Source organism: Xiphophorus hellerii, chromosome 6 (assembly GCF_003331165.1).
Source record: "Xiphophorus hellerii strain 12219 chromosome 6, Xiphophorus_hellerii-4.1, whole genome shotgun sequence".
NCBI classification, from domain to species: Eukaryota; Metazoa; Chordata; class Actinopteri; order Cyprinodontiformes; family Poeciliidae; genus Xiphophorus; species Xiphophorus hellerii.
Genome location: NC_045677.1, coordinates 19,993,157 through 20,006,646, shown reverse-complemented (window position 1 = coordinate 20,006,646; position 13,490 = coordinate 19,993,157). Strand labels below are relative to the sequence as shown.

At 38.3% G+C, this 13,490-nt stretch overlaps 1 protein-coding gene across 1 annotated transcript; it reads left to right on the top strand.

The window, feature by feature from the left end:
- The first annotated feature begins 6,809 nt into the window (after positions 1–6,809).
- Positions 6,810–12,883, top strand: LOC116722194 (vimentin-like). Its single transcript, XM_032566390.1, is given in 10 exon segments — positions 6,810–6,915; positions 6,918–7,461; positions 7,738–7,798; positions 9,121–9,216; positions 9,422–9,586; positions 11,590–11,715; positions 11,825–12,045; positions 12,172–12,215; positions 12,294–12,379; positions 12,453–12,883. Coding segments are annotated over 10 exon segments (1,476 nt in total). The 5' UTR covers positions 6,810–6,824; the 3' UTR covers positions 12,495–12,883.
- The last annotated feature ends 607 nt before the right edge of the window (positions 12,884–13,490 follow it).

Sequence of the window (13,490 nt, the reverse complement as noted above, 5' to 3'; positions counted from 1 at the left end):
ACTGTCATCTTCAATAGATTAGAATATGTGTTCTAATTAGGCTCTTTTTTTAGATTTAAAGTGGTTTTTAAAATAACCTTGCAGAAGTTAAACCTAAATCGAAGGCTGAATTACCTCCTCGAAATGTCAGCAAGTTTAGCAAAGGCCTGGTCATTACCTGTTAATTTGATTGTGAGGTGGAGTAATGATGAATCCAAAAATTGCAGGACAGGACTAAAGTTGTAGGCCTGTACGTTAAGCCCACAATTCTGTATTAAAAATGTTTTTATGGGTTTGATGTAATATTAAAATCTTAAATTTCAGATTTTTTTAATCAGTTGCAAGTATAAAATCATCCTAATTAATAGAAACAAAAGCTATGTAATTTATCTATATGTGTTTCACTTAGTGGAATGAGTTTGTAAAATACATAAACTTTTAAAGGATATTATAACAGTTTGAATATAAATGTATGTCTAAAAAGGTTTGGAAAGATTTATTATGGTCTCATTTTTACACTTTACAAAAACCTAGCCTGCACTTAATAATGAGTCAGTTTAAACTGAAATGTAACACAATTTGCCTTCGGAACAGCAATCTTTCTTCTTTGAAATCCTAGCAAAGTCATATTTATCACATGTTCACAATCTTGTATCCAAGTCTGTTTTTTAGTTTTATTTTCATTATTTATCCAAGAAATCTTCAATTCATTTCACTTTGACGACATTTAACTCTTTTGAAGCAAATAAGTAAGTATAGCATGTGACACCGACTTTGCCTTGGGCTCTGCTTGTTCCTGGAATCAGATTACTCAAATCCTCCCAACTGTGGATGATTTACTTTAATACTTTGATTAACACCATCAACAACCATTTTACATTTTCCACATTTTTGGGGGGGATTCAAACAGTCTTAACTTTGACAAAGTTCATCCTTTTGAATTTGTTACCACAGAATACTCTACAAAGTTCAACCAAACAGCTTATTCTTGTATTTTGGTAGCATAAATAATTTACTGGGTGTAATGAATTGACTATGAAACTCGTCTGTTCTTGAATTTTGATGTTGGCACAGCTGTCATAGAGCTGTTTCTTCTCATCTTCCAGGCAGAATCAAGTCAATCTGATTTTTAAAAATTCATAGCAATGAAAACTGATTTCAATCTGAAAAAATCACTTTCTCATATATCTGCCTATGAAAGGACAGGTGAATGCCTGTTAAAGTTTTTATAAGTGAACTTAATTAATTACAGAAAACCTTTAGGCAAGCTGTATTCGTCAGGATGCAACAACTCAAAGTTTGAAAAACATACAGTATTAAAATATTTTATTGTCATTTTCTTGACAATGATTTGGTAGACATGAGTTCTTTGTTATGTAAATGTGTTCAATTAATCCACATGTCCCTCACAGATTGGTTCATATAAGAGAAACATATTCAGAGTTTTATATTTTCACATTCTTCAAAGCTTGTCTTTTTGTTTAAATTCCTCCTGTATATGTAATTGAGGAGAGGCTGAACGGTCCTCTGCAGCTGTTAGTGTCACTGATGCCATTTTGATGTTAACAGGCTTCTGACCAGGCAGTTTGATGTGATTTGGTCTGGCAGGTTGATTTAAAATATGTGCAACCAGAGGGTATTGTCCTAGAAATAAGCATAACTGGATGAGGACAAGGAAAGTGGTCAGTGAAAATTCAATGTTGTGTATTCAACAAGTTGCCCCGAGCAACTTTAACAGTATTTTAAGGGAAAATCCCACAAAATGCTTTTCTGATGTATGTACAGGAAGTGTTTCCTCACCCTGACCTTGACCCAATCAGTCACTGGAAGCAACCTCTGCACACAGTGAGACAAAGAAGGAGGGATACAAATGGAGAGGTATCCTGAAAGTGGCCTTTCAGAATATTTTCCAAATGTTAGGCCAGTTACCATGGAGACCAGGAAAAAGAGTCCTTGCTGTTTAAGACCTCTTTTGTTGCTACAGCCCAAAGGTGCCTCGTTAAGCTTCATCTCCCAAAATGGCTGCATGTCCCCACTCACTGACAGGAATGGGCACTTTGGCAGAAAACCAACTAAAAGTTCAGTCATGATAGAAATTATTAGTGTAAATGTTGTTTAAAGACACATTTTAGACTGTTAGCTGGTTAATGTGGTGGCAAAAATGTAAAATATAGCAAGAATATTTGCTAAATAATAAAAAAAATCTATATTATACCTTTAAAATGATCATAACATTGCAGTTTGTTCACAGCTATGGTCAGCTATGATTTTGAGCACAGCTGCTTTTATGAAAGAAGTCACACATGCAATTATTAACAAAATGACGCATTTTTAAAAAAAAATACTAATTTACAATTAGAAATCTTATTTTATTTACAACTACAACTTTTTCTGTTTAGCCCTGGCTGCAGAATTTAGGCTCCTGATGGAAATAAACCTGAACACCCCAAAACTTTAGCGTTCATTGTCTAGGTTTTCAAATATCACTTCACACACTGACTTAATAAGACTTCTGAGAGGCTTTGGTTGAGAATTACAGGTTTTCTTTGTCCTCCTTTAATTACTTCAGTCTGCCCTTTGTGCAATGATGGTGACCCATCACAGTGCAACACTCTCACCTCTAAATCTGCACTGTCATGACAACAGAAAGGTTTGCCCATTCATCACAGCAAAAGAAAGACAAAATGTCAAATTAACTGAACCAACGAACACAAATAAATAAGATCTGCACATTTATTCTTGAACATGTTATACATTTTCTGCATGTCAACAGTGTTGCCAGAATTCCCTTATCTAGCTTAACCTGTGACAAAGTTGAAAACAATTGCTATGGCTACTGGAAGTTCTTGGTGGTGACTCACCATCATGAGAGACGAAACAAAGATGGGCTTTTTGCTGTCTGGTGCCTGAGGTTTTAAGATGATGACACCCAGAAACAAACTGTTACCCCCCCACACCTCACTGACTGACTCTAAAGTCTCTGGGCTCATTCAGTTGTTGTTAAGCACCACTTTTTTAAATCAACTCTTGCAATTTACCAGCGTCTGCAATTCTTGGCAATATAAACTAAAAGAACCAAATAATAAATTCCCAGCATTGCCAAGAATGTAAGCTATTTAGCCCGAGTTGTGACACCAGCAAATAAATGGCTGTAGACAATGAACATGACCTGCTGCCCGCATTCTGCTGCAGCAGTTAGGTGACAGATCAGCAATACACAATCCCCGCTCTGTCTGTGACAATCCCGGCGGCTGCTGTTTCTGTGGCCTGTTGGGAAATAGGAGGCTCATAATGAGCCTGAGAGCCGGAATTTCTATTGCCCCCACCCGTGACTGTGTGGGTGTTTTTAATGTGAACTTCCCCAGCAAGTGCTGAAAATGAGCTCCACTGTTTATCACCGAGGTCATTTTGGGTGAACCAACAAGTATACAAGCAGCCTCCAGGGGTTTATCGTTTCTGTTACTTCTGTTGTCTTTGTCACATCTTCACGTTATTCACAATTTATAGTAAATTGTGAATAATAATACAAAAGGCCTGAGACAGTGGACTGTAAAGGGGCATACAATACGAGGAATGTCTTGACTGTCAAGGTAACATTACCATACACTGAAAAAAATTATTTGCGTTCATCTTCCATTCTTTAAAAAAGTCTCAAAAGTATCAATAAACACTATTTTCACCTATTTTGCAAAATATTACACTGGAAATAGAACAAATAGAAATATGCTTTATTGTCCCCTATAGTGGGAAAATTCTGGTGCAACAGCAACAAAGTGACAAGCAATTAAAGCATGAAGATATAATAAGAACAATAGGTGGCAATAAAAAACTCTGTAAACAGCAGAGAAATGCAAGTAACAGTAGAAATGGTTTTTTTTAATGAAAAAAGTTGACAAGAGTGATGAGTATAGTAATAGCTACTGAGAGAAAGGATCTACAATAATTCTCCCTTTTGCACCCAGGATGCAGTAGTCTGTTACTGAAGGAATGGTCCAGGTTTGCGACAGCTTCATGCATTGGAGGGAGAAATTTCCCAACAACGACGTTATTTATCCAGATTTCTTCTAATTTGCATTCCACCACCTGCAATAGGTAAGGGAAGCATGCTAGCTCAACATTAGGTTCCCTGAAGAGCAACATGAGCGAAAAAGTGATTTTTTTTTTACAATTTTGACCACTTTGTGAGATCCTTTCCTTCCTCACAGTTCTTTGCAACAAAAAGTGTGGATTTTTTTTTATGTCTGTTGTTGTTTACATAATCTTATTTTTTTTATTATTCCTTTTGACAGGGATCTCATGACAATTTACATCAATAGATTTTAATGCTCCTCAAACAGTGGTTTCACAGAAATAGACATGGATTTATATCTTCAAGTATTTTAAGTAAATGACTTGTTCCTACATTTTTTGCATGTGGGAACCATAAATCAGTGGTTTGGAACTGACTTTGTAATTTTTGATGTGGGTAACAAGCTACTTAGGAAGATCATTAGTTAGTTAGTTGACATTGGTTGCCATGTCAATGCTTTTTCAATATAACAAACTTTCCAACTATTAAACAAACTAAAACATCAATCCAAATGACTGCTAACACAGACAATACTCTTGATTGAGAACAGGACATAAAATGGGTTAAAACTCCTTAAAACTACAAACTTGAATTTGAATTATGACATATTGGAGCTCTCATTCAGTATTTTCAGATGATCTAAGAATGTTATGCAAGACAAGAGCCAAAAGTAATTCCCAGTCCCACAGTCTGCTCTTTTTTAATATCAGACTCTTTCCTCTGGTCTCACAGGTCAAAGCAGATCTCTGTTTATCTCTCTGCTGCCAGTCGTACCTCAAAGACAACATGCCAACCTAAAATCCCTGCAGCCACCCACATCCCCAGGGTGAAGTCTCTTCAGATAAATATTTGTGCATTCAGAGTGCTTCAGAAAACAAATATCACTAATCTAAACTAAACATTAGCTTCTGTCTGAGATTTTCCCCTCATGGTTTCCATGGAGAAACTCAAACCGAGTTGCATCAGGGATTTAAAAGTGTAGAGTGTCCCTGGCTCAGCTCTTCTGCTCTGTGTCTCTCAGAATCACTGAATCTCAGCGAGTCAGCGGGACTGCCCTGGCAGCTCTGTTTGCTGAAACGGGAGTCAGACAGAAAAACAGGAATGAAAAGCTTCTGGGAATAACTGACTTATATGATAATAACTGACTTGTATGATAAATCTTTATGATCTATTGCTGAATAAAGAGACAGCAAAAAAAACGAAACTGCAAATGACCTTGCTGGCAAATTCTGATGTGAAACCAGCCCACCCTCTCCTAGGTTTGAAGATTATATGAAAAAATAATATTCTTTAAACTAAGTACAGAAGCTGACAGTTTCTCCACCCTTTACAATATCTTGCTTTCTCCATCTAGAAGTTCCCCACATCACAACTAAACTAATTCATAACGCCACAAAGAGAGACTTTATGCACTTACTTGCTGATAAGGACTTTTACATGGTTGCTTGATATTTTTGGTCTTATGACGCCATAAAAGTCCCCAACAACTTTTAAGAGAGTTAGCAAAAACACATAAAACTCAACTAATGTGCCAATGTCTTGAGCTAAGTAAATATTTAAATACAACCATCGTACTGTATCACATTATTTTTCATTTCATTTGAAATGTTTTGTTTTGCAGCAATAGTTTACAACAGAAATCATCTCAAGGAACTTTGGCCAGATCCATTACATACTTCCCAGTTCTCATCATTATTACTTTTCCCCAGTTGTGAATGATGGGTCTCACTGTGGTTCACTGGAATCCCAAATCATTAAAAAAAAGCTCTGTCTTCTTGAGCTCTTATGCTTGATTTCATGTTGTCATACAAGCAATTTCTTGATTCTGAATATCTACCAATAATCAGGAACAAGTATGCCAAAAATAAGTTGATCACAAGTTGTGGCTAATCACAGTTTATTCTTAACCTTTGTCCCTATCAGATTAGTCACTAGATTTAGCATCCAGGAAATACTAGTCTAGATTTCGGATTTGCTTGATTTGTTTTTTAAGTCACAGGCTGGATCTGGAAGTGATTTCTCATCCTAGTTGAGCGTTTTTCCAGCTATAAGTTGGAGAATTAGTGGGATTTTCCAATTGTGTTGCTACCTATTAGCCATACAACCTAACATTATATTTATCTTCATTTCATGCTTTACTAAATAAACATAAAGAGGAATTGTAGAGTATTATATGTACCCTTGATTTATGGATATGCAGTCAGAAGTCTAGTAAATAGTTTATACCTGCAACTCCCAAGGCAGAATCTCATTGTTGTTTGTAAAGCTTGCACTACTGCACTATTTTTCTTCTACACAACTTTCCATTAATAAGCTGATATACAGTTACCTTTGTGGCTTACTCTTCCTTGTTATTGACATTTATTTTCTGGAGGACTGTCAACAGTCTTATTCATGGTTGTAGGCCATGATATGCTCTTAATATTACATGTCTGTGTTGAAAATAATTTTCATTGGTCCTATTTACTGGCCAGATTTTTGTTTATATTTGGTTTTTATCAGCTTTAAAATAAAATAATTTAAATTAAGTTTAACGTTCACTTTTTTAGCTACCTTACTGAAACAACCTGATTTAACTTTCTATAATATTCACATTTATTTAGATGAACCTGTAAAGCAATTTGGTTTATTTCTGTAAGGGGAAAAAAATGAATGCTGGATTTTTATGAGCTCTGAAGGGAAATGCCGGTGTGCTTCTGAACTTTGATTGGATCATCAACGTGTCGCTCAAGTCCCCGTTAAGTAATTTGCATAAGGAGGGGACTATAAATAAGTAATGTTTCAGGGAACGCCTTTCCAGGCGCAGTCCGCTGATGCACCAGGGTTTGCAGCAAACTGCGACCACTCTGCTCTTTTTGCTGATAGTTTGAAAAAGACAGCAGTGGGATGTCCTACAGAGTAGCTCCGCATTCTTCCTACAAGAAGATGTTTGGCGGGGAGCGTAACGCGACCAAGAGCAGCTACTCCAGCCGCCAGTTATCCAGCCCAATGCGCTCCTCTCGGGTGTCCTTCGGGCTCTCCTCCGCTCCGACCATTTACTCTGCCAAGACCCAGAGGCTCAGGAGCAGCGCGGCCATGCCCCGACTGGCCTCCGAGAATCTGGACTTCTCCCTGTCCGACGCCATCAACAGCGAGTTCATCACGAACCGCACCAACGAGAAGGCGCAGATGCAGTCTCTCAACGACCGCTTCGCCAGCTACATCGAGAAGGTGCGCTTCTTGGAGCAGCAGAACAAGATCCTGCTGGCCGAGCTGGAGCAGCTGCGGGGGAAAGGCACGTCCCGGGTCGGGGATCTGTACGAGGACGAGATGCGGGAGCTGCGGCGCCAGGTGGACCAGCTCAGCAACGAGAAGGCTCGGGTGGAGGTGCACCGGGATAACCTGGCCGACGACATTGGCAGGCTGAGAGACAAGTAGGAGGCGTGGCACTTTTTTTGTTTTTTTCCATCTTGGCCTCTATAAAGTGAAGATTTTGCAGCATAGACAAATTTTTCTAAGGCTGTATTTTTCATCTGTTTGCTCTTTAATTCCGTTTTAATGTGCATAGACATGCAAGAAATGCAAAGAAAGCTAGTAAGACATCAGTGATTTGAGGCAGAGGCCACAAAATATGAAATATTTTAATGTTGATATTTACTAGTTGATATTTTAATTTTAATAATAATGTTTCGCTGTCTGTTGTTTTGCAGGTTGCAGGATGAAATTTCCCAGCGGGAGGAAGCAGAAGCCAATATGCAGAGCTTTAGACAGGTGATCCATTGCTGAAATCATATATTTGTATTTAAGTTTTTGTAATGAAGAGACGGGACACTTCTCAGTCCTCAGAAGTAAAAGACGATGATTCCTGGGACTTCCACTGCTCCACCTTTCCAACTTTTCCCTGTTAAATGAAGCTTAAAACCCTAAAAACAGATCATAACCAGATCTTTCTCCTTTTTAGTAATTTCTGAGCTCTCATGTTTTTCATTTATCTGTATAAGCTCCAGAGACAGTAATACTCTCCACTGTTGTGCCAACAGTGGATTCTAGGCATGATTCACAGACCGAGACAAAACGCCAAGTTTTGGCTGTTGTGTTAAGTCAGGCCTGCGATGAGAAGAGAGATCTTTTTAAGTCTGACGGGTCACGGCAAATGAGCTGGACACCATAGCACAAAAACAGTGTGGATAAAATGTGGTTATCAGAGCGAGAGGACAAGCCACCATGTGACCTGGCTGCCTCGTTCCTGGGAGAGCCTCAGCTCAAAAGAATGTCTCTTGTTTTTGGTGTTGTCAGAGATCGTTCCCTGTCACCGGGTTTTGAATCATGTGCATAGATTCATAGGACAGCCACTTGGCATAAAAGGTAAAATTTTAAAAAGCACCATACATTTAAGTCAATATTTCAAGTTGCAGTATTTTAACCTTGTGTGTATGAATGGCAGGAAGGAAGTGCCAGTAGGCTGCCTCGGTGGAACACAGACAACAATGCGCGGCCCGCGGCCGGCTCCTGCTCAGTCAGGCAGACAGTCACTCCACCAGCCTTGGGCTTGTTTGGGAAACCCTGCTGAATAGTTCACTTTGTTTGTGGAATTAGCACCGGGGCAAATCTGCTTCATTCGCTGATACCCCAATTACAAGCCTGCCAACACCCTAACAAAGCAATATTGCAGGACAGAATGAACATTTTCTGGACTAGAAGGGTTTTAAACATTTAGTTTACGCAAAATAGGTTGCTATATGCAGTTGATTTAAATGGAAAGCATACAGTTCATTTATTTAATGCATCCAATTACTAAATATTGCTTTACTAGAACTAAAATTTCACCAAAGCAAGAAGTAAGTTTTAAAAAAATCTGTATCTAACTAGTTGATGAGATGAAAGACCTTTAAAATAATGAGTTCATCAGAGCAATTCGCCCTTTCAGTAAAAATCAACTGAAGGCACAGTTGATTTCTGCATGCTTTGTTTGCAACATTTGTGAGTTCTCTTTGCAACTTTAGTGCATTTATTTTACATGTCAGCAAATCCATTATGCATAATTCATGTCACCTTTCCAAGTCACCTTATTAAGACTCAGTGTCGTGGCACAGGATGTGGACAACGCTGCCCTTGCCAGACTGGGCCTGGAGCGGAAGGTTGAGTCGCTCCAGGAGGAAATTAACTTCCTCAAGAAGCTGCATGATGAGGTAAGCATTCCTTTTTTTTTTTTTTGCAGGCAAAGCGGAAACACACTGCTGTACAGACGTTGCACTGCCTGCTGTATTAAAGGCAGCGCTTAGGAAAGCCAAATCATTGGAAATATGTGTTAATCTGCTCAAACTGGTAGAATTTAAATCCAAATAGCTTTTCCCAAACAAACAGGCAAAATTAAAAGAAACTGTTGTTTGGCAGGAAATGCTGGAGCTACAAAACCAAATCCAGCAGCAGCAGCATGTGCAGGTGGACATGGAGGTGGCCAAGCCAGACCTGACGGCAGCTCTGAGGGACGTCCGTCTGCAGTATGAGAACCTGGCCTCTAAAAACATCCAGGAGTCAGAAGATTGGTACAAATCCAAGGTGAGCACCGATGGAATGGAATTATTGGCCAATTCAGTTCAATTTAATTCATTTTTTTCTTTATTCAGGGCCAATTTTCAACAAATGTCACCTTAAGGCAGTTTACAAGATAAACTGTAAAATTCATATCAGTTATGTATAATTAATTTAGTTCCAGATTCAATTCCAAAACATTCAGATGATTCCAAAAACAGTCTACTAACTTTTAATAAAATGCATCCAAATTCACCTAAGCATTTAGTGCCGGTTAGTGAAAAGTTTCCGCGCTGTGAAAACTCAACCTATTTGTTTAAGTCCTTAACTTTTCAGTAATACCTTATTGTGAACCAGCAGGGCAGCGGAAAGCACATTTTTCCTTTTAATAGGAAGCTATCTCCACAATATCCCAGCTCAGTTTCATCGCCCAGGTGCTGTGACAAGTTGTTGGTTGAGAATACAAAAAGAGACAGAAAAAAAACCCACTGAAGCATCGGGCGAAACTAATTTATATGGAAAATAAAAGCAAAGAGTACACCTGAACAATCACACCAATGGCTCATTCAGTGAGACACAAACTGACATGTTACCACCTAGAATACTTTCAATCTAAAGACATTCCACACATAATTAAAGGCAACAATAGATCTGTCAGAGGAAGAAGGCTCACAGCGCAGGAGCTCTGAGCTAGGAGCCGTCTCTCTGTCAAAGGACTAGAGGATGTACACAATAATTGGAGCAATAGCTTTGCCAATGACTTAACCGAACGAAAAAGAAACAGTTACACACAGAACAAATGTGTTTATTAAAACAAAATGAATACAGAGAGAGATGTTACTAGTTGCTGTAACTTCAATTAATGAACTACTGGAGTGTAGAGTACAGAAAAATATAAGGCTGATGAAAAGTGGTCATTCTAAATGCACTGGGGAAGTTAAAGATACTCCTAAACCAAACCCAAAAACTTTTTTAACAATTACAAATGCAAAAATAGTTTTTTTATTCTTATTTGATAGACTAGACACAAAGTATTTTTACTTGATTATTGTAGAAAAGGAAGCTATAAACCAAGGCTCTAAAACGTATGCTACATGGTTGCCCTATTAAAAAACAGTATATCAAGAGTTCGGATGTTGTCAATCCCCTATGATGGCAAACCAAGTTTGTACCATTCTCGAACTGAAATTTAAATTGAATCTGCAGAAAATCCTAGCAGAGGCTGTCCATGAGCCGCTTTGAGCATCCTTGCAGCATAACTACAGAAAGATCTGGTTAGATATAGTCACTCTAACAATAAGATAGATCAAGAAGGAAACTTTTATACCTAGTTCCAAAAGTAGACAGGGTTTCTGGCTCACTGAGAGTTGAAATCCAGTGGTTTCACAGGAGAGGAGTTTCCTGTGGAGACAAGAAAAAAAAAACCTCAAAGAATTGTAGTGAAATATAGAACAGATCAAATTTTGTGTGTTTCAGATCAACTTTATATGAACAATGTGGCACAAAGCTTTAATGCTACTGGTAGTGACAACTTTAAAGCTGAAATTGACCAAATGCAACTCTGGGAATCTTACTTTGCAACAGAAAAATTACAAAAAGAGTTGATAATATACCCCATATAAATGTGGTAACAGTTTATATTTTGCCACCATTTTTTATAGTCAGTATTAGTTTGATGGTTCTTTATCTGCAAGGAACAGCAGATATAAACAATGAATGGGTGGGTGGATGGATTATTTACTGTAAATGCCCATTCTACTTAACATAAACCTGACTTAATGAGGGACTCAAACAGGGATTGATTCCTATTTCATAAAACAATTTTATTTCAAATCCTTTACAGTCGCTAAATTCCTCCAGCCTCTGTCATCTCCACATTTCATAATTTAGAAGCTCCACCCCATCGACTATATTTTCTCTCCTTCAGTTTCTGACTCATCATTTATTGAGTAGTTGATTTCTCGGTTGTGTCCTTCAAGATGTCTGACTCTCCTCGTTTTTCTTTGTTTTTGTGCCACTGCGATTTTTAGTTTGCTGACCTCACCGAAGCTGCAGCTCGAAATAATGAATCTCTGAGATTAGCCAAGCAGGAGGCCAACGAATACAGGCGTCAAGTTCAGGCACTAACTTGTGAGGTGGATGCCCTCAAAGGATCTGTGAGTGTGCAGTTTCAGGCTCTCAGTTGTAATTTTAAAGAAAACAACTATTTAGTCAACACATATTTTTACTTTATGTTGTCATGTTTTTTTTTTGTTGTTGTTCCAGAATGAGTCCTTGGAGCGCCAGATGAGGGAAATAGAAGAGAACTTTGGCCTGGAGAACAGTGGCTACCAGGACACCATCAGCCACCTGGAGGTGGACATTCACAACATGAAGGACGAGATGGCCCGTCACCTCCGAGAGTACCAGGACCTGCTCAATGTGAAGATGGCCTTGGACATTGAGATCGCTACCTATAGAAAACTGCTGGAGGGAGAGGAGAGCCGGTAACAACATTTCTTAGAAATGTTTAGCACTCGCTGGGTGTATGAGAGAAGTATGAGCCTTCATTTTATTGATAAAAGATGTTACTTTAAAAAAAAATGGTGGGTTTTTTTCCTCTTTCTTGGCAGGATCTCCACCCCGTTGCCAAACTTCTCTTCTCTAAATCTCAGAGGTAAGGTTGCTGTTTACATTAATTTCATCAATGTTAGCTTTTTATTTTATTAATAGATATTGCTATTTATTTTCTTAGATGGATTGGCTGATTCAAAATCTCATTTTGAAACATCAGCAACGAAGAAAGTTCTCATCAAGACCATTGAGACCAGGGATGGTCAGGTATGGCATGCTCTAAGTGACCTAAAGTCAGTTTCTTGATAGATTTCTGACTTTTTTGTTTTGTTTTTCTTAGGTGATCAATGAGTCAACCCAGAATCACGAGGACATGGACTAATAGCTTCTTTGTCCATGTCAAACAAGCAACACAAGCAATAAGAGGAAAAACATTTCACTGGAGTTACAAGCAAGAAAATAAATCTACGACACAAACAGAAAACAGCTTTGAAAAGTGCCTTTATCTGTGAAGATCCAGTGAGCCGGTTCTAGCTGACAGACTGTTATGCTTTTTTGTTTGGTTGAGAGTGCTTAAGTCACATTTGTCTTGACACAATTATGAAAATCAGCACACATTTAGCATAGCAATTTTTTCCGAGGTCGACAAAAAACTTTTCTTTGTAACCAAAGTAGTGTTTGATCAACAAAGCATGAACCACAACAAATCTGTATGCTGAAGAAGTCACAATTACCTGTTTGCAGCAATAAACTATGAAGACTGTAACTCAAGCGGTGTGGACGAGTGTTTGTTTGAAGGTATTTTACTTTCTCAGAGGGGTCCCTTCGAATAGATTCACAGCTGTGTTCTCATTTTAATGAAAAGTTGTGATATATACTAGCAGACGTTCATAAAGCAATGAACCAACTGAGCTTTCCAAGATTATTAAAATCACGGAGTTTGAAATATAAAAAATAAACTATCTAGAAATCTGCAAGTTAGCTTTGCTGCCATCTGTCGGCCAAAGACGGAGCATTACACTTCTATTCAGCAGGTTGACCCAATCAAAAAATTCTGCCTTTTTTTTCTTTGTTTCTTTGATACATTTTGTTGTTTTATTGCGTCCAAATCTCGTGAACATTGACTGAGGTAGGTCAAAATTAGGACCATGTCCAACAAAGTTTAAACATTTCCCATGATCATGATCTCACCTCAATAGTTTCCCCCTCTTTTAATTCGGAATTGTTGGGTCCTCCTCCTATTTTAATAATCCTGGAAACTTGTCGGCGGCTAATTAATGTTGCTTGTTTTCACCTGTCTGTCCCGGGAGATCGGTGTGTTTGTCGACAGAGCAACTTTCTCCATGTGACGTGTCTGTCGGAGGAAAGGACAAACAGG